The sequence below is a fragment of the Entelurus aequoreus genome, linkage group LG22 (genome assembly GCF_033978785.1).
Source record: "Entelurus aequoreus isolate RoL-2023_Sb linkage group LG22, RoL_Eaeq_v1.1, whole genome shotgun sequence".
In the NCBI taxonomy this organism is placed as follows: Eukaryota; Metazoa; Chordata; class Actinopteri; order Syngnathiformes; family Syngnathidae; genus Entelurus; species Entelurus aequoreus.
This window is the reverse complement of record NC_084752.1, coordinates 20,414,214-20,436,502: the sequence shown is the minus strand read 5'-3', so window position 1 is coordinate 20,436,502 and position 22,289 is coordinate 20,414,214. Positions and strand designations below refer to the sequence as shown.

At 38.7% G+C, this 22,289-nt stretch overlaps 1 protein-coding gene across 1 annotated transcript; it reads left to right on the top strand.

Moving 5' to 3' along the window:
• The first annotated feature begins 459 nt into the window (after nucleotides 1-459).
• On the top strand, nucleotides 460-20,270 carry gprc5bb (G protein-coupled receptor, class C, group 5, member Bb). Its single transcript, XM_062032491.1, has 4 exons — nucleotides 460-830; nucleotides 1,167-2,280; nucleotides 18,580-18,692; nucleotides 18,787-20,270. The coding sequence occupies exons 2-4, from the start codon at nucleotides 1,167-1,169 to the stop codon at nucleotides 18,829-18,831; spliced, it is 1,272 nt and encodes a 423-aa protein (XP_061888475.1). The 5' UTR covers nucleotides 460-830; the 3' UTR covers nucleotides 18,832-20,270.
• The last annotated feature ends 2,019 nt before the right edge of the window (nucleotides 20,271-22,289 follow it).

Genomic DNA, 22,289 nt, shown 5'->3' with positions numbered 1-22,289 from the left:
ATATGTCACTAATGTCGACTCCACCAGCAACAGTCCAACCTGATCCAAAGTGGCTCGTTTGCCAAGTTCTATGGCTCTTGCTGCTCGCCACGGTCTCCTTCAGAACCTTCTCCAGCTCATCTCCAGGGCAGGAGATTAGTCCGTCCAAATGGGAGACTTGGCCGTGTAATGCCAGATAGCCTGTTATGTAACATTTCCTACAAGGATCGCAACGTGGCCTCAGAGCGCCGACCATCTGCCTTCCTCACTCCAAGTTCTTTCTCAGCGGGCACCTTTGAGGTGAGGACTTGGCCAATCATTGTTTTCATCTGAGGTGAACAATTGTCCCCTTTCCGGTCCAAGTGAGAACTGATCTGAGGTAGAAGTGCCAAGCTGGACAAGAACCGCCTTGAATGTGAAGTCGTGCTATTTCCTGGTTAGACAGGCGCACCAGCAGTCCCTGCTTCCCGTGTGTGGGTGAGCACGCAGCAAAGCTGGGATTGCATCTCTGTTGACACCTCCGCACAGTCAGCATGAAGCAGGGAGAGAGAAAGAAGCAGACCGACTGACAGAGAGCAAGAGGAGGACGGAGGGCGCAAGAGAGAGGAAGAGGCATTTGAGATATTTGTGGATGAAGGACTGTAGTACAAAACTGATCATCACGTATTTGAAAAAGTATGTGATAATCAGGACATCATCTTTCTAAAGACAGAACTTGGAAGCCGTTTGGTCTCCGCCAGCCTGAGGATTTTACTGTGTCGAATTTGAACTGGTGCCGAAATGACGAATGGAAGAATGAGACTCATCTTTATTATGAATTATTAAGAATTTGAGTAAAGAATTCCTACGAGGTAAGTTTGACACAATTTAATTTGGAAGATGAAAATATTTGTTTTAAATCTGCAGACTTTCACATTCAGATCCATACATCACAACAAGGATGTGTTTTTGGTTCCCACAAAGCCGCACTTCTCAAAGCCCAGTGTGCCATGTCAGCCCACGCTGTTTCCCGTTGCCATGGAAACTATTGCCCAGCGCTAAAAGCGGTTCTGTTCTGTGCTGAGAGTGCATGAGTGTGTTTCGGAGAGAGGAGAATATTCCTTTCTGATATGTGACAGCTTGATGCGGATTCTGTACTCAATGATGAATTTGTTCTGTTTCTCCTTCTTCTTGTCATCCCTTTAAAGATGGCTGCCTACGCTTTCGCCGTCGTCCTCTCACTACTCGTCGGCTGTTGCACGTCGCACCCGTCACCGCCGCCTCCACTGGGGTGTAGTGAGAATGTGGAGCCTCCATACAGAGTGCTGTGTGACTTGGAGTCGGTGTGGGGTGTTGTCCTGGAGGCGGTGGCCTGCTGCGGGGGCCTCACATCTCTGATCCTGTCCGCGCTCCTGCTCGTCAAACTTCGCTCCATCTCCGACCCGGCCAGGCGCTCTGGCGTGGGCCCCCTTCTGCTGCTCCTGGGCACGCTCCTAGGGATATTCCTCATCTCTCTTGCGTTCCTTGTGGGAAAGAACCAGGTCCTATGCGTGATCCGCAGGGCCTTCTGGGGACCCCTCTTTGCCCTGTGCTTCTCCAGCTTGTTGGTCCAGGGCTTGAGGCTCAGGAGGTTGGTGGCCGGGAGGTCGAGCCCATCTGGTAGCTCGCTGGCTGCACTGGGCTTGGCCTTGGCCTTGGTTCAGGGGATCATCTCTGCTGAATGGGTCCTTCTCACTGTAGTCAGGGAGGGCCACCCGGCCTGCGAATACCCACCTCTGGACTTTGCTCTGACGTGCAGCTACACCCTCGGGCTGCTCCTCATTGCCATGGGGCTCTCTCTAGGGGTGGTGTTGTGCGGGGGAGAGTTTGGGGTCGAGGGGCCACCTGAGTGTGAGGAGGACAGGGACGGAGAGAACGACAAAAGGAGATGGAAGTGTAACGCAGTGTGGCTCTTCCTGGCTAGTCTTGCATCAGCATTGCTTTGGGTGGCCTGGCTTGGCTTCTATCTCTACGGGAGCCAAGCAGTGAGGCCCAGGGCGAAGGCGGGGAAGTCAGGGGGAGGAGCCGGAAAGGCGGAGGATCGTCTGCTGGACGAGCCCGCTCTGGCGGTGGCCCTCGTCGTTCAGGGATGGATCCTGCTGCTGTTCCACGCCATTCCAGAAAGCCACCTGTGTCTCTGGAACCGTCCACAATGCGGCACGCAGGATTTCTTCGACACCAGCGAGACGACGCCTCCTCCGCACTTCAGAGACGAGCTCCCTGCACATTCTCACCAAGCCTTCCAGGAGAACCAGGCCTTTTCTATGGAGGAGCACAGTGCAAGTACGCCCGTGCTTTGAGTGTGTCAGTGAGTGTTTGTGTTTGGATGTGCCATCAAGTGAAACATAGGAGGTCACATTTTATTTATTATTTGTCCTGTCCAGCTTCTCAGGCAAATCATATAGTTGATGTAGATGCTCATATCGGCTGTACAGATTTACTTTACAAAAGAGAAGTGTGGGATACTTCTCTTGTTGCCTTATTTGTATTTGACTTTATTTCATGTATTTATATTATCATTTGGTGCAGCCGGACCGGAGCAGGAGGGGATGGAAAGAGAAAAAAAGGGAAGACAGAGAGACAACAACAACAACAAAGACAACAATAACAACAACAACAACAACAACAACAACAACAACAACAGAATTACATCAGCAAATAGGATATGTACAAATATGATACTGAAAGTGATAGCAAATAAGCAGTTAGTGAAATAAATAATAATACATAAATGACAATGGACATTATTACACTACAAATGGAGCAATACAAATACCAATAGAAATAGCACTATTGATAATGAACAATAACAATAATTTACCTCTATTATGAACAATACAATTGTTTCAAATGCAACAATACATACATGTAATGATAACTTGAAATACAAAAGAAAGCAGATAAATGGAGGGGAAGAAAGAGAAGCCAACTATATTAACCTTGAAGATTGATACAGTAACAACAATAGGAGGTCACACTTTTGACACAGAGAGCGAGCAAACAATAACTGTAAGTGTACAGTTGCTAGGAAACCACAGAGAATTTGATGGTGCTTTTTTAAATGCCATTTCAATGTATACAAAGTACCGTATTTTCCGAACCATAGGGCGCACCGGATTGTAAGGCGCACTGCCAATGAATGGTCTATTTGCGATCTTTTTTCCTACAAAAGGCGCACCGAATTATAGGGCGCATTAGAGGAGTCATATTATTATTATTTTTTTCGAAATTGAAAACACTTCCTTGTGGTCTACATAACATGTAATGGTGGTTCTTTGGTCAAAATGTTGCAGAGATTATGTTTTACAGATAATCTTCAAGCCGCTTTCTGACAGTCGCTTCAGGATGCTCCGTTTTGTGGGCGGTCTTATTTACGTGGCTCACCTTCGGCAGCGTATTCTTCCCGTCATCTTTGTTGTAGTGGTGTAGCGTGCAAGGACGGGAGTGGAAGAAGTGTCAAAAGATGGAGCTAACTGTTTTAATGACATTCAGACTTTACTTCAATAAATAACAGAGCAGCATCTCCTCATCCGGAAACAACAACAAGGCCGGAAATGTGTCCCGTGAAAAAACGTCCGACCGGAACTCTAATAACTAATGTTCCTTGGGTGAATAATGTAAACTCACTACACCGGTATGTTTTAGCGCTTTCATGGCGAGTTTACTTACAGATATGTAAGAATTTTACACTACTTTATATTAGAAATGGCAACAGTGGAGGATGAATGTCCCACAACAAGAAGATAGAGAAAAAGAAGAAGTTTATCGACTACGGTGTCGGCACGGACTGCAAAGGCGGACACACGCAGTTTTTCAGGATTGATGCAGATCCCAAATACAGATCAGCAGTTACCAGAAAGTAAGAAAAGTTGATTTTGCATAATTTTGCGAAACAAAACGCCAGATAATATGTCTAACCTTATACACACACCATAATAATACTCGTATGTTTAATGCACCGATTATCCATCAAGCCGTACGGCTTCACAGCTTACCAAAGTCGTACTAAAACATTTTTAAAGATTTTTGAGCGCTGTGTGTAATGTTCTATATTTTCAATTTAACATATCAAATGTGGACAGCATGGTGGAAGAGGGGTTAGTGCGTCTGCCTCACAATACGAAGGCCCTGGGTTCGATCCTGCGCTCGGGATCTTTCTGTGTGGAGTTTGCATGTTCTCCCCGTGACTGCGTGGGTTCCCTCCAGGTACTCCGGCTTCCTCCCACCTCCAAAGACATGCACCTGGGGATAGGTTGATTGGCAACACTAAATTGACCCTAATGTGTGAATGTGAGTGTGAATGTTGCCTGTCTATCTGTATTGGCCCTGCGATGAGGTGGCGACTTGTCCAGGGTGTACCCCGCCTTCCGCCCAAATGCAGCTGCGATAGGCTCCAGCGACCCCAATAACACCATCATAGTGCAGTCTGCAGATATCTCTTATGTTTGACTGCCATGTACTGGTCACACTTATCATTACAACATGTACCACAAAAAATGCTTTGAGGTCGGTAAGCAAAACCAGGATTATTCCATATATTAGGCGCACCGGGTTATAAGGCGCACTGTCGAGTTCTGAGGGGAAAAAAAGGATTTTAAGTGTACCTTATAGTCCGGAAAATACGGTACCAAAATAACGAGTTGACTCATGCAATTAATCGCAAAAATGATCGCATTAACCATGTACATGTATACACGCATATTACGCACGCAACTTATTTTGACCGTACATGCTCTTTTACCTTAACTTCGGATGGTCACCTGAAAGGCTGAAAGGTTCAGATCAAAGCATACGTCAGTGCACAAATGAGTGAAGCCACTCCGACTGGTGTGCTCACTGGAAAATGTTCCTTCAAAATAAACACTGCCTGAACTTTAGCCAGAACTGTTACAAAGTGTTGAGTAAATAAATCAGAATCAGAATCAGAAATACTTTATTAATCCCCGAGGGGAAATTAAACTTTTCAGCACAATCCCATTCAAAATGGTGTGCATTCTAGTTAAACATTCTAAAGAATGTTTCTGAAGGACATTCTGAAAATACAATTGCATTTGTGTACAAATGTAGGACTATTCTTTAAGTTTATTTAATTTATGCAAGTGAGTAATAACCTGTGATTAATCATGATTATCCCGAATTTAAAAGTGGGATTATTCTGGTAAAAATGCAATCATTACACAGCACTAATTAAAACATGTGTAGTGACTTTTAGAGCAATAGGAGATCCCTTGTTGTATGGCGAGTATGGGACATTTGAATTAGATCCAGTACAAGGAGAAAATCTCAAAACATGGATTATGTTTAATTGTGCGTAAGTAAATACGTACAGTGTAAAAAATGTATTATTTTTTAAGTTTACCCGCTTACAAAAGGTATAAACAGTCCGGATTATGTTACAGCAAGTTTGTCGTAACTAGGGATGGGTACCGGAATTCGTTGGTAGAATCAAACAGTGCCATATTTCGATACCTTCATTTCTCGTAGCATCACGTCTGGTTACAGATTGGCATCGGCTCAAACGCTTTGCCGGGAAACAAGCACTCAAGCAGCACTTGAGCCGGACTGCCTTTAAGCACAGGTACAGTTTTCCATGAAGAATCAACTTAAATATATACTAAAACTCCACTTTTCAAAATATGCTAGCTAGTTGCTAATTTACATGAATTCTTCCTAGAACATGTTACCGATTAAGATTCTCGATTTTACATATATATATATATATATATATATATATATATATATATATATATATATATCAACACCTTCACATTTGCTAATCAAAACTATAACTAAGATGCACGTTACAATCATACAGCTAGTGTGTAATAAATACAATACTGGAATTTTCCGACCATAGGGTGCACCGGATTATAAGGCACACGGCCGATGAGCGGGTCTATTCAGGTGTATTTTGATACACAAGACGCACCGGATTATAGGACGCATTAAAGGGGTCATATTAAGATTTTTTTTTCTACATTTAAAACATTTCTGTCAGGAAGTGCTGGTGACAGACCCCAAGATGCAGAGATGGAAAGCTTGCTGCAGGAAAACATGACTTTTAGTGTCAGAAATAAAATGCAGGAAAACAGGATTAAGGAACCAGGCAAACTGGAAACAGCTAACAGCATACAGCAAACAAGAACCAGGAAACAGCTGACAATACTCCAGCACTGACTGGAGGGAAGCAGGTATAAATAGTAGCCGGCTGATTGACAACAGGTGTGGCCAGGCTGCCAATAAGCCGCAGGTGAGGGGAAACTCTCAGGGAGACAAGCAGGAAACTGAACCAAAATAAGAGAGCTGACGGGAAAATAAAACACAAACACAAAGGAAAAACTAAAACATAACCAACCTGTCAGTGACAAGCCTGACAATTTCCTTGTGGTCTACATAAGATGTGTGGTTCTTTTGTCAAAATCTTACATAGATTGTTTTACAGCCAATCTTCAAGCCGCTTTCTGACCGTGTCTTCAGGGTGCGCCGTTTAATGGACGGTCTTATTTACGTGCCTCCACTTCGACAGCGTCTTCTCCCTGTTGTATTTGTTGTACCGGTAGTTTTTAGCACTTCCATAGCGAAACTACTGACCGATTAAGTAGGAACTACATACTACTTTTTATTAGAAATAGCAATAGCGGAGGATGAATACCCCCCAACAAGAGGGTAGAGAAGAAGGGGCTTATTGACTACAGCGACGACTACAATGTCGGACGCTCGCAAACTTTTAAGACTTATGTAGATCGCAAACACACATCAACAGTAGGGCTGTGAATCTTGGGGCACCACACAATTTGATTTGATTCTTGGTGGTAACAATTCAATATCGATTCAAAATTTATATGTCAGGTTTTGTTGGTCTTGAAGCCCAAGATGCAGGTAAACATGACTTTTATGCCAAAAGGAAATAGTGCAACTGGGACGTGCACGAACATGGAACAATCATTGAGCCCTGTGTGCAGGGCAGGCCGATTTATAAAGAAGTCTAATTGGAAACCACTGACAGGTGTGGCCAGTCTGACAATCAGCGGCAGGTGAGGGGGGAAAGCGCTGAGGGAGACGTGCAGGAAAAGGAACTGAAAATAAGAGCACTACTCAGGAAATAAACAAATAAGGAAGCATAACCAGACGTAAATGTGACAGATCGTCCCACTATGGTTTTTTTAATAACATTGGATGCCAGTTGTATGATAACTACATTCCTCCATAAAATAGATAAACAGCTCTGATCAATGTCTATATTACTTCAAAGAAACTCATTTGCCTTAATAAAATGCTTCCCAAACATTTAATAAAGTCAAATACAAATGGGACAACACGAGGCGTATCCAACACTTCTCTTTTGTAAAGTAAATCTGTACAGCAAATATGGACATATACATCAACAATATGGCTGGACAGGACTGATTGGAAGAAAAAAACAACAACAAAATTTTTTTTGAATATAAATGTTTGCATTTTTTTTTTTTTTAGCAATTATGAATCATTACAAAAGAATCATAATTAATCTGAATTTTTTTGTTTTTTTTTACACCCCTAATTAGTAGGTACCATTAGGTCAGAAAAGTTGGTTTTGCATAATAGGTCAAAACAAAACACCAGATAATATGTCTCCTGATACAGTGTTTTTCAACCTTTTTTGAGCCAAGGCACGTTTTTTTAATTAAAAAAATATGGAGGCAAACCACCAGCAGAAAAGGTTAAAAAATGAAACTCCACCAGGTTGTCGTGCCTTATTTTGAGTTTGTTGTTGTTTCCTGTGTGTAGTGCTTTAGTTCCTGTCTTGCGCTGTTATTTTGGTGACTTTTCCTGTTTTGTTGGTGTTCTCCTGTTGCAGCTTCACGCCTTCCTTTGAGTGCTATTGCCTGCACCTGCTTTGTTTGTTGTGCATACGCTATCCTTCTTTGTGGGGACATTGTTGATTGTCATGTCATGTATGGGATGTACTTTGTGGACGCCGTCTTTGCTCCACACGCTGTAAGTTTTTGCTGTCGTCCAGCATTCTGTTTTTGTTGACTTTGTAGCCAGTTCAGTTTTGCTTTTGTTTGACATAGCCATCCCTATGCTTCAGTGCCTTTTCCTAGCGGGACTTGCCTTTTGTTCATTTTTGGTTTAGGCGTTACATACTTTTTTACCTGCACACTGTCTCCCGCTGTGCTCTGCATATTGGGATCACGACAAACCATCATCCACGCGTTCCAACTTCTACAAAGCAATGAACTACCTGCTGCCACCTACCGATATGGAGTATTACAAGATTACCCTGCCAAGCTCTACACAGCACAGGCACTAGACAACGGCACATTATTATGATTATTGAGTTGCAAAAAAATATTTTTGGGACTAATTAGGTGAAGTTGCATAATTTCCCACGGCACACTAGTGTGCCACAGTGGTTGAAAATCACTGTCCTAATAGATGCCATTTTGGGGCCCGTTACACACACCATGATAATACCCGTATGTTGAAGCACAGTATGTTTGAGTAGGGTAGCCGCAACCTTACCAAAGTCCTACTAAAGCATTTTGACAGATTTTTAAAGCGCCGTGTGTAATGTTCTATATTCTCAATTAAACATCAAAGCTTTGGTGTTGCTTGCTTACGGGTACTTGCTCGCGTCATTTATTGAACAGCCGTCAACTTGCAGTCACCACGTATTACTTATGTGGGACTGCCATTTACTGGTCGGACTTATAATTGCACCGTCTACCAAATAAAAATGCTTCGAGGTCGGTAAGCACAACACGTACATTAGGCGCAACGGGTTATAAGGCGCACTGTCGATTTTTGAGAAAATGAAAGGATTTTAAGTGTGCTTGATAATACGGCACTTAAAATTTAAACACATTGTAGCCTATACACTACTGCCATCTAATGTCTTGGAATCGCAACTGCGTGTAAAGTCCACTATATAACACAGCACAGTACAGTGGTTGCAAATGAGACATAAAAGTGTAAAAAAAACAAGATAACTGGACAGCACAGCTCAGTCTTAAATAGTAGATTAAATAAAAAATCTTTATTTTTTTTACAAACATAAACACTTAACACATTTTAACACACACAAAAGTACGAAACATGTATACCATTGAGAAGAGGAATCGATTCAAATGCGAAAGGTACCCATCCCTAGTCATAACAGAGAGAGAGACATTAAGGGTTTGGTGTGAGTAGTCCAATCCTACGGTGTTTGGACCCACGTCTCAGCTGAAGTCCAACACCTTTCCACAATAAAAGAGCTTCCTCTTCTTTGGCATCATAAGAAAGCACAATTCCATGCACACGCACGTTCTCACACCTCGCATGTTCTTAACGATAACTGAGACAACTCATAATATGAATAAAATTCAAAGACTCAAAATCAATCCAAAGTCAAACGTACGCTGCATAATAAATACGTGTCATCTAATTAATGTGTTCAGTCTTGCGCAGGTCTACAACTTTGTCACTGAAGTCCTTTGACAAACTTGTGATCTTGGTTGAGAAATTTAAAACGAGGACAATGATTCTGTGACAGGTATGTTTTAACCACATCAATTACCAGAGTCTTGGGGTACTTTTTAAAAAAAAGGATAGGACAAGGGATGTCCGATAATGGCTTTTTTGCCGATATCCGATATTCCGATATTGTCCAACTCTTAATTACCGATACCGATATCAACCGATACCGATATATATAGTCGTGGAATTAACACATCACTATGCCTAATTTTGTTGTGATGCCCCGCTGGATGCATTAAACAATGTAACAAGGTTTTCCAAAATAAATCAACTCAAGTTATGGAAAAAAATGCCAACATGTCACTTGCCATATTTATTATTGAAGTCACAAAGTGCATTATTTTTAACATGCCTCAAAACAGCAGCTTGAAATGTGGGACATGCTCTCCCTGAAATAATCCTGATACCCACTACAACTATAGGAAACACTGTACTTTGACTTTCACAAAATGTTTTTTTTTTTTTTTTAAACATGCCTCAAAACAACAGCTACAAAAACAATGAAGGCACACAGCTTCAGTCCAGAGTGTACTATAAACTGGGCTCAATCTGCCCTGTTCTTAACGTATTCGTATGAGTAACAAAAATGTGCAAATAAAAACAAGAAAGGCACAAAAATAAAAAAAACTGCTTCAGTCTAGACTAGTAGATAACACAGCCATCCTTTAAAGTGCATGGGGAAAAAGGCACAAAACATAAATAAAACAGCTTCACTCAGTCCAGATTATGAGTCTATTTTTGCAACAGATGAAGCTGAAAGAGTGGGCTAATTCTTTTTCTCCTTGTCATCACGTGTGAGAGGTAGATTTTTCTGAATGAAAACAAGCATCTGCAAGGGGTTGTGGGTATTTGTTCTGTTGTGTTTATGTTGTGTTACGGTGCGGATGTTCTCCCGAAATGTGTTTGTCATTCTTGTTTGGTGTGGGTTCACAGTGTGGCGCATATTTGTAACAGTGTTAAACCTCTTTATACGGCCACCCTCAGTGTGACCTGTATGGCTGTTGATCAAGTATGCTTGCATCCGCTAGTGCGTGTGTCAAGCCGTAGATATTATGTGACTGGGTCAGTACGCAAAGGCAGCGCCTTGAAGGATTAATTGGGGCTCTGTACATCTTCCTGCGTTCGTGTACACAGCGGCGTTTTAGAAAGTCACAAATTTTACTTTTGGAAACCGATACCGATGATTTCCGATATTGCTTTTTAAAGCATTTATCGGCTGATAATATCGGCGGTCCGATGTTATCGGACATCTCTAGATAGGACCAATGATTCCCGGGCGCCAGCCACCGCTGCTGCCCGCTGCTCCCCACTGCTCCCCTCACCTCCCAGGGGCTGATCAAGGGTGATGGGTCAAATGCAGAGAATAATTTCACCACACCTTGTGTGCGTGTGACAATCATTGGTACTTTAACTTTAAATCCTGTGCTTTCTGGTGAGATTAGTCTGTGGGGGTCAGAATACTTGCTGATTTGTAGAATATCCAATCATATTTCCATCATAATGTTTTTTTGTAAAATTTAAAAACAATTCATTAGTAGGATATATATCTATACTCAAATATGACCAACATAGTACAAACATAAACAGTGTTAACTGACAAGCATACAAAATCAAGACGTCTACCAGATCAGTGACATGCGCGTTCTTTCCCTCACAATGTGTTTAATGTTCATGCAACAGAAACCCCTTGATTTATCTGATTACCTAATAGTCTTTTAGGCTAAGGGATGAGTCATTTCAGTTTCCACTTTGAAGGAGACACTGATAGAGAACAAAATAATACGCTCCAAGGACAACTCAGGTGAAGGCAATGGAATAAAGAAAGCCTTGCAGTACTGCATGTATTCTTGAGATGGAAATTTGTTGTTTGCTTTTGGCTGTTTTACTACTGAGTGAATACTTATAAAAAAAAGTGTGTGTTAGCAGCTTAGGCCCAAAGATACGTGAAATGTGTAGAAACAACATCTCGTTGCTCCAATAGAGCGTATGTATTACACAAACCCCAAAACCAGTGAAGTTGGCACGTTGTGTAAATGGTAAATAAAAACAGAATACAATGATTTGCAAATCCTTTCCAACCTATATTCAATTGAATAGACTGCAAAGACAAGATACTTAACGTTCGAACTAGAAAATGTTGTTATTTTTTGCAAATATTAGCTCATTTAGAATTTGATGCCTGCAACATGTTTCAAAAAAGCTGGCACGAGTGGAAAAAAAGACTGAGAAGGTTGAGGAATGCTCCTCAAAGACTTATTTGGAACATCCCACAGGTGAACAGGAATTGGGAACAGGTGGGTGCCATGATTGGGTATAATAGCAGCTTCCATGAAATGCTCAGTCATTCACAAACAAGGACGGGGCGAGGGCCACCACTTTGTAAACAAATGCGTGAGAAAATTGTCGAACAGTTTAAGAACAACATTTCTCAACGAGCTATTGCAAGGATTTAGGGATTTCACCATCTATTGTCCGTAATATCATCAAAAGGTTCAGAGAATCTGGAGAAATCACTGCACGTAAGAGGCAATGCCCGTGACTTTGATGCCTCTGGCGGTGCTGCATCAAAAAGCGACATCAGTGTGTAAAGGATATCACCACATGGGCTCAGGAACACTTCAGAAAATCCCTGTCACTAACTACAGTTTGTCGCTACATCTGTAAGTGCAAGTTAAAACTCTAATATGCAAAGCGAAAGCCATTTATCAGCAACACCCAGAAGCGCCGCTGGCTTCACTGGGCCCAAGCTCATCTAAGATGGACTGATGCAATGTGGAAAAGTGTTCTGTGGTCTGACGAGTCCACATTTTATATTGTTTTTGAAAACTGTGGACGTCTTGTCCTCCGGAACAAAGAGGAAAAGAACCATGCGGACTGTTATAGGTGCAAAGTTGAAAAGCCAGCATCTGTGATGGTATGGGGGTGTATTAGTGCCCAAGACATGGGTAACTTACACATCTGTGAAGGCACCATTAATGCTGAAAGGTACATACAGGTTTTGGAGCAACATATGTTGCCATCCAAGCAACGTTATCATGGACGCCCCTGTTTATTTCAGCAAGACAATGCCAAGCCACGTGTTACAACAGTGTGGCTTCATAGTAAAAGAGTGCGGGTACTAGACTGGCCTGTCTGTAGTCCAGACCTGTGTCCCATTGAAAATGTGTGGCGCATTACTAAGCCTAAAATACCACAACAGAGACCCCGGACTGTTGAACAACTTAAGCTGTACATCAAGCAAGAATGGGAAAGAATTCCACCTGAGAAGCTTAAAAAATGTGTCTCCTCAGTTCCCAAACGTTTACTGAGTGTTGTTAAAAGGAAAGGCCATGTAACACAGTGGTGAACATGCCCTTTCCCAACTACTTTGGCATGTGTTGCAGCCATGAAATTCTAAGTTAATTATTATTTGCAAAAAAAAAAAAAAAGTTTATGAGTTTGTACCCCGCCTTCCGCCCGAATGCAGCAGAGATAGGCTCCAGCATCCCCCGCGACCCCAAAAGGGACAAGCGGTAGAAAATGGATGGATGGAGTTTGAACATCAAATATCTTGTCTTTGTAGTGCATTCAATTGAATATGGGTTGAAAAGAATTTGCAAATCATTGTATTCCGTTTATATTTACATCTAACACAATTTCCCAACTCATATGGAAACGGGGTTTGTACATACAGGTTTTGGAGCAACATAGGTTGCCATCCAAGCAACGTTATCATGGACCCCCCTGTTTATTTCAGCAAGACAATGCCAAGCTACGTGTTACAACAGCGTGGCTTTGTAGTAAAAGAGTGCAGGTACTAGACTGGCCTGTCTGTAGTCCAGACCTGTCTCCCATTGAAAATGTGTGGCGCATTATGAAGCCTAAAATACCACAACAGAGACCAGACACGTGCACACATAGGGCCCTATGGGTGCCTGAGCCCCTTCCCTTTTTTGCCTCGTCTTAAAAAGTGCCCTCTGCCTGTGTGTGTGTGTTTTTTTTCTTTTTTTTTTTCTTTAAACAACATTAATAAATTCCTGTCAGGGATGTAAAAAAACAAACAAACAAACAAAAAAACAGCGGTACAAAAACTCCACGTTTTTTTGTAATACTGGGTTGTTTGAGTTCGAGTGAGTGAGTAAGTGAGAGGAGAGCGAGCCAAGTTACTGCGCCCCTGAGACGTGACAGTGGAGCAACTTGAACCTGTGAGTTATGGTCTAGTCGCCGTCCACTTATTCAGCATCTAATATGGGTAATATTGCAGAAAAACGCTGTATTATTCTATTATTCAATGTGTCAGCTTCTGTTTTTGCCGGACGTCGGAGCACAGCGCATCAATTGAGCACGGCACATCAAGTCCGCACAGAGCAGAGCGGATCTGCGGGACAAGAAGTAGTGTACAAAATAAAACACCGGGTTAATTTTCAAAATAAAATGCACTGTGTTTACGGCGGATCACATTTTTCTCACAGTAGAGTTTTAGATATAAAGTTTATTGTGACTTTGCTATTACTGTGTGGGTTAACAAAATAATAATAATAATAATGATAATAATAACAATAATAATAATAAGAATAATGATAATGATAATAATTATTATTATTATTATTATTTATTTATTTATTTATTATTTTTATTTTTTTAATAATAATAATTTCAGCATTCTGGGGATATAAGATGTAGGTTATCTGTTAGGAATATTACCATCTGTATTTAAACTTGATTCATGTTGATTATGCCTGCAGCACAATGCCAAAAAAAGAAAGGATACAGCCCTCTACTGGCCCCTGGTCCATATTTTTGGCCCTGTATTGCGTTTCAGTTGTTTAGTCTGACCATTAAGTGGGAAAGACCATAAGTTACAACTTGATGGTGTTTTCATCAAGTTAAGGGAAGGACAGATTTTCACATTGAAGTTTTTTCCATTTGGGTATTTATTTTTGTATTTTTTTTCAAAGTTCATGTTGCACTGTTCAATGTTCAATATTAAAGTGCTTATCTTTAACAATAAATAGCCTAATAATAAACCAGTGTTTTGTTGCTTTTCATGTCTTCCAAGCCTATGATAATGTGAATTAACTCATTATGACCATAATTTGTTGACACAAAAGAAATGGCAATCACTTTTACCTACAAAGGACACACAGCTAAGTAGTTAGCTTCCTGTTAGCAAATTTAATTTTACATTAATTTCCATATTGTGTAAAGGACCAAAAAAAAAATTCCTGCCCTTTTCTGACTTTGAGCCCCTGCCCCTCTATAATCATGTGCACGTCCCTGACAGAGACCCCGGACTGTTGAACAACTTAAGCTGTACATCAAGCAAGAATGGGAAAGAATTCCACCTGAAAAGCTTAAAAAATCGATCTCCTCAGTTCTCAAACGTTTACTGATTGTTGTTTAAAGGAAAGGCCATGTAACACAGTGGTAAAAATGCCCCTGTGCCAACTTTTTTGCAATGTGTTGCTGCCATTAAATTATAAATTAATGATTATTTGAAAAAAAAAAATACTTTTCTCAGTTCGATTATTAAATATCTTGTCTTTGCAGTCTATTCAATTGAATATAAGTTGAAAAGTTGCAAAGCATTGTATTCTGTTTTTGTTTACGAATTACACAACGTGCCAACTTCACTGGTTTTGGATTTTGTACTTAAAAAGTTATCTATTCAGAGTTAAAGTATTTACATACTGTATTTAAATGTGTCAATTAATTTACAATAAGTCATGGGTGAGCTGGAGCCTATCACAGTTGACTTGGGGAAAGAGGCAGCCTGGACAGGTCGCCAGCCAGTCACAGGGCATATTTACACCATGCAGATACTGAAAATATTATTGTTATGACAAGGAAAACTAATTTTTCCGCAATCATTTGTCAAATGTGACAATTCATCCAATAGTTATTAGTAATAATAATAATTATTGCTATTATTGCTATAGTTAGTTATAATTATTGCTTGCTTCCCGCTTATGCTTACAGTGGTTCTGCTCTTCGATTTTTGTTAGCAATCCGTTCCAAAGATTGTATTAAAACAGTTTTTCCTAATAAAAAATAAAGTAAATCAAATGAATCCCTTCCAAACGTCCACACATATTACCATAAAACACGTTTTACAGCAAATAATGAAATACATTTAAATGACAAATGAAATGGATTATTGAAGATTTTACGACGTCAATTTATGTTTATTGAAGACACCTGTTGTTGAAGACGGTGATGAGCGAAAAGAAAGTAGGGCAGGTGAGAGCCATGCGAACGTCATTGTCATACAGAGGAACCTCGATTTACGAATCTCTCATTGCACAAACTTTCGATTCACGGACCGCAGACCGAATAAAAAAAATATGCTTTGGTGTGTGAACCTTGTTTCAGTGTTCAAACGTTTCATCCACCCATTGTGTGCTCCGCAGCATAGCCATTTTGTGCCAGGCAGCACAGCCATTAGCAGTACTGTCGTTAGCTAGTGTGCTATTACGTTTGTAATTGTGGGCTTTTTAAGTGTTTGTTTACAGCACCAATATGACTCCAAAGAAAGTACTGCACAAGCAATGTGCGGTTTGACACATTCAGGAAGTATCTACAGTGTTGTCGACACTGCCTCCTCGCACCCCTACCACCCCACGCCAAGAAGATTTTTTTTTTTTTATTCCTAAAAATTGTAACAACCTGCCTGGTAAAGTTAAGGAGTTTTGTGATTTCCAACTGTGAGTGCACCACAGGGCTAGTGACAGTGTGTGTGCGTGTCGGCAGGGCGGCTGCATAGGAAGAGAACAGTTTAGCTTATTAAATATACAATTGATCCATCATCCCTTTTTTATGTTTGTTTGATATACAGTACTGTATAGCGCTTAAAGTTGTGTTCAAAATGTACAAACTTGCCATTATTGATGTTTTCATTGTTTCTTATGAAGAAATTTGCTTCGATATACAAACTTTTATTTACGATCCCTGTTCAAGAACCATTCCAGTCCGTAAATCGTAGATCCACTGTACTTTGCTACGATGTTTTTCTTGAACTCAATAGTTTTTCTCACCTTTTTATCAAAGTGATGGCACATGTAACTATATTTGGGTCATATTGAATTGTTTTGCAGTTATAAAAAATAAAAAAATGCACAAAGACTCAGTCACCAATGCGTGGTTTGCGCACTTGATTCTGGCGGAATGATACAGAGGCAAACTGAATAGTTTGTTAGGAGCAATGTTTGGCCAAAATACAGAAGACGGGAAAAACTTTTAACCAAAATTTTTGTTGAAAACCGCATTATACAAAAAGGGGTATGAAAACCGAAGTACCACTGTACATCACTTAAGTCAGGGGCATCAAACTAATTTTAGATCGGGGGCCACATGGAAAATGTACTCCCAAGTGGGCCGGACTGGTAAAATCACGGCACGATGACTTAAAAATCAAGACAACTTCAGATTGTTTTCTTTGTTTAAAAATAGAACAAGCACATTCTGAAATTGTACAAATCATAATGTTGTTGTTGTTTTTTTTACACTTACATGTTGCGATTAATAGTATTCTGTCCTTATTTGTCGTTTTATATGTTTTCTGAATAAATTATGTGATAATGTTCGTCAGTCAACTCATTGGTGTTCATTTTCAATCTATCAAGATACAAAAATTATATCAAAGTCTAATTACAGTATGTTATTTATTAGGAGTGTGGGGAAAAAATCGATTCGAATTCGAATCGCGATTCTCACGTTGTGCCATTCAGAATCGATTCTCATTTTTTTTAAATCGATTTTATTTTTTGTATTTATTTATTTATTATTATTATTATTAAAAAAAAGAATTGTTTTTTTTTTAATTAATCAATCCAACAAAACAATACACAGCAATACCACGGTGTGGCGAAGTTGGTAGAGTGGCCGTGTCAGCAATCGGAGGGTTGCTGGTTACTGGGGTTCAATCCCCACCTTCTACCATCCTAGTCACGTCCGTTGTGTCCTTGGGCAAGACACTTCACCCTTGCTCCTGATGGCTGCTGCTTAGCGCCTTGCATGGCAGCTCCCGCCATCAGTGTGTGAATGTGTGTGTGAATGGGTGAATGTGGAAATACTGTCAAAGCGCTTTGAGTACCTTGAAGGTAGAAAAGCGCTATACAAGTATAACCCATTTATCATTTATATCATTTACCATAACAATGCAATCCAATTCCAAAACCAAACCCGACCTAGCAACACTCAGAACTGCAATAAACAGAGCAATTGAGAGGAGACACAAACACGACACAGAACAAACCAAAAGTAGTGAAACAAAAATGAATATTATCAACAACAGTATCAATATTAGTTACAATTTCAACATAGCAGTGATTAAAAATCCCTCATTGACATTATCATTAGACATTTATACAAATTTAAAAAAGAACAATAGTGTCACAGTGGCTTACACTTGCATCGCATCTCATAAGCTTGACAACACACTGTGTCCAATATTTTCACAAAGATAAAATAAGTCATATTTTTGGTTCATTTAATAGTTAAAACAAATTTACATTATTGCAATAAGTTGATAAAACATTGTCCTTTACAATTATAAAAGCTTTTTACAAAAATCTACTACTCTGCTTGCATGTCAGCAGACTGGGGTAGATCCTTCTGAAATCCTATGTATTGAATGAATAGAGAATCGTTTTGAATTGGGAAAAAATCGTTTTTGAATCGAGAATCGTGTTGAATTGAAAAAAAAATTGATTTTGAATCGAATCGTGAGGCCAAGAATCGATATTCAATCGAATCGTGGGACACCCAAAGATTCACAGCTCTATTATTTATGTAGTTTGATCACTTTCCTCGACTGATGTACTAACATCATGTGGTTTATTTTGTACATATGTAGCATCATCAATAAAGATACAAAGATTTGCCATTGCGACATCCAGTGGACAGCAGTTTCTTTCATTAAAAAATCTCAGGTTAATTTTTATACTTAGCAAACTCATCCCGCGGGCTGGATAAAACCTGTTTGCGGGCCTGATCCGGCCCCCGGGCCGTACTTTTGACACCCCTGACTTAAGTGAATTTAGAAGAGAAGACGGAACACGTTCTCGTTATGATGATTGAAACCTGTAACTTTGCTGTGTTCAGCTCTCCGCAGTGGAAACTACCAAAGCGGCCGTGGGAGTATTCGCCCCGGCATCGCTTTCAGGGGTCATGTCTACCAACCAACTGAAATGGCTCTTGTCATGAATGGCGGATCGGTAAGTAAACTCCCTTTTTTTTTTTTTTAAATACCTGTTGTCAACAACTACACAAATGGACTCACCTGACCACTCCCTTGTCACCACCTTATAGATGCCCACGGCGCCGATTAATTACACTGGAAGACGCCTCTGGTAAAGCTATCGTCTGCTCCTTCGTGTTCTGATGCCTAACCGGGAGAAATGACTGAACGTCAAAACATATCATATAAGATGGATAATCAAATACAGTGACAGGAAGTATTGGAGGAGGACCAATAAAAACTGCAGGACATGAATTCCCCCCACTTACCTGTACATCTCAACTGTCCTTTGAATGTCTCACACTGTTTTTTTCTCGCCTTTTGGCTCTTCCTTTAAGAGTTATTATCTGAATGACATTATAGAGCGCTTGTTCAGGGGTCTCCAAATCCTACATCGTGCGCACATGAATGTAACAGAAAGATGGGTAACATAAAAAGCCATTTATTACGACATTCCCCAGCCACAACATTAGGCACACCTGCAGAATGTTACGCCCAAAACAACAGCTGTATCAAAAATATATTTTCCTCTTATGCACCAAAGTATTTATCAAAGTAAACACAGTCAGCATGATGCAACCACAATAACAACCTTTTTGTGAATCGAATGCTTATCTGCAGGTGTACCTAATGGTGTGACCAGTGAATATACTGTATAAATAAACTGTATATATGACATACAGTACGAGGTTTAAGCTATCTTGGATGCTGTAATTTTGCACTTTATTAGAACTAATTTGGTTTCTATGTAGTAATATTTGAGATTTTGTAAAAAAAAAAATACAATTGTATGTATTTTGTCAGGATTTTCAGTGTTTTATAAGATTTTAACGTCCATACTGAGTGGGAAAATACAAAAGAGAAATATTGTCCCGATGGGAAGCTGGTCCTCATCAATAATTTGACTGTGTTTGACGTCGTATCAACCAGTTTTAGAGTGTTTAAGCTAAGGATTCCAAAAGTGAAAGCGTGTGGACGACCTGCTACTCTTACAGTGTTGCTGCAAACATGTAACAGTTGTATTTATTTTTTGTGCTTAAGGTTAAGAGGAAACTTGTTTACACTACTGCCATACACATACTGACTATTGGTGTGAGTATTCAAATGTATGAATAACAATAAGCTTACGTGGAGAGAGCATTTTCACCAAAAGGTCATTGTAATCAAATCACTGGGAACATTTTGGACCGAATCTGTTTTGCTGACTAATTAATGAGCTATTGTTCAGTTTACTGTAATGTTGCTTTTGTGAGTGACATTTTTGCTCCAAGTTTATATCCTGCAAATGTCATCATTACATGATTGTTATGTACTAGAATGATATAACTTACTTTTGATCAATTTTGTTATTCAAATGTAAAAACCGCTGGTATTTACCTTTAATGATCTAATGGCAATTGATTGCACTGTCACCGTTTTATGGCAGCATAACATGAATGTTTGTATTGTGATTTGCACAGAGTAAGACTAATACATCAGTGCACATTTTCTTCTAAATGTTGCCTTCATTTGCTATCTCCCAATGTCTTTATGATATGCCATAAACTAATTATTTATTCAATTTTTCTATTGCTGGTTTTTTAAGTCATAAACCATGGCTTGAATTCTTATTATTAATAATTAGTGTAAATATATATATATATATATATATATATATATATTTATATATATAGGCGAGGTTTCTGTGGTTTATCCGTTATACAGTGCTCAATACCGGGGTAGAGCGGAATATACATTAGGTCAGGAAAAAACACAGAGGCTATATCATCCCTACAAGCCTGTTATATAATCAGATTATATTTTTCCTGACCTAACATATATATATATATATATATATATATATATATATATATATATATATATATATATATATATATATATATATATATATATATATATATATATATATATATATATATATATATATATATATACGTATATATATATATATGTGTGTATGTATATATGTATATATATATATATGTGTGTATATATATATATATATATATATATATATATATATATATATATATATATATATATATGTGCGTATGTATATATATATATATATATATATATATATATATATATATATACATATATATATATATATATATGTATATATATATGTGTGTATGTATATATATATATATATATATATATATATATATACATATATATATGTATATATATGTGTGTATGTATATATATATATATATATATATATATATATATATATATATATATATATGTGTGTGTGTGTGTATATATATATATACACATATATAAATATATATATATATGTATATGTGTGTATATATGTATATGTGTGTGTATATATATATATATATATATATATATATACTGTATATATATATATGTATATATATCTATATATGACATAATATATATAATTATGTATATATATATGACATAATATATATAATTATGTATGTATATATATATATGTATATATTTATATATATATATATATATATATATATATATATATATATATATATATATATATATATATATATATATATATATATATATATATATATATATATATATATATATATATATATATATAGTTATAGTTTTACTTTATTTCGAACATGCATACAGTTACAGTTACCTATTTCCAGTTTTTCATTACAACATGTCCGAAAAGAAGTAAAAAGAAGCAGAGCTTATTTAATCCTATTCCTTTTCCATTTCCTAGCAATTACTACAACATTTAATTCACTGTCTGTTTTCAATTAATACACAATTTAACTCCATAAGTAATAAATAATATAGTTTTCAATAAATAGTTAAATACATTGCAATTCACATAAAGAGATGAATGAGCTTTCTAATTTTCAATACAGTTCAAAGAGTTTATCAGAATTATTGTTGATATTATCATTATCATCATATTTGTTATTGTTTGTTTATTCATTTATTTTATTCAAAGTAAACTAAACTTAAAATTCAAAACATTTAAATATAATTATTTTATGACCAAAAAGACAAGATCACGGGTACAAGTGGCGGAATATCCGGGAGGAGCTCAAAGTATAGCCGCTGCTCCTCCACATGGAGAGGAGCCAGATGAGGTGGTTCGGACATCTGGTCAGGATGCCACCCGAACGCCTCCCTAGGGAGGTGTTTAGGGCACGTCCGACCGGTAAGAGGACACGGGGAAGACCAAGGAAGACTATGACCCCTGGCTGGCCTGGGAACGCCTCGGGATCCCCAGGCAGGAGCTGGACGAAGTGGCTGGGGAGAGGGAAGTCTGGGCTTCTCTACTTAGGCTGCTGCCCCCGCGACACGACCTCGGATAAGCGGAAGAAGATGGATGGATGGATGGATTTTATTTTATTAATAATAACATAAGTATATAATATTGTTATTGTTTTTATTATCATCGTTATTATTGTTGTGTACTTTTTACTCAAAACAAAGCAAACTTAAAACTAAAACAGCGTTAATACTTTTGTTTTTATTGTAATTGCACCAAATGACACAAAAAATCGCAATGAATGCACTGATTGCATAAAACAATCTAAAAAAAACATTTGGATAAAAC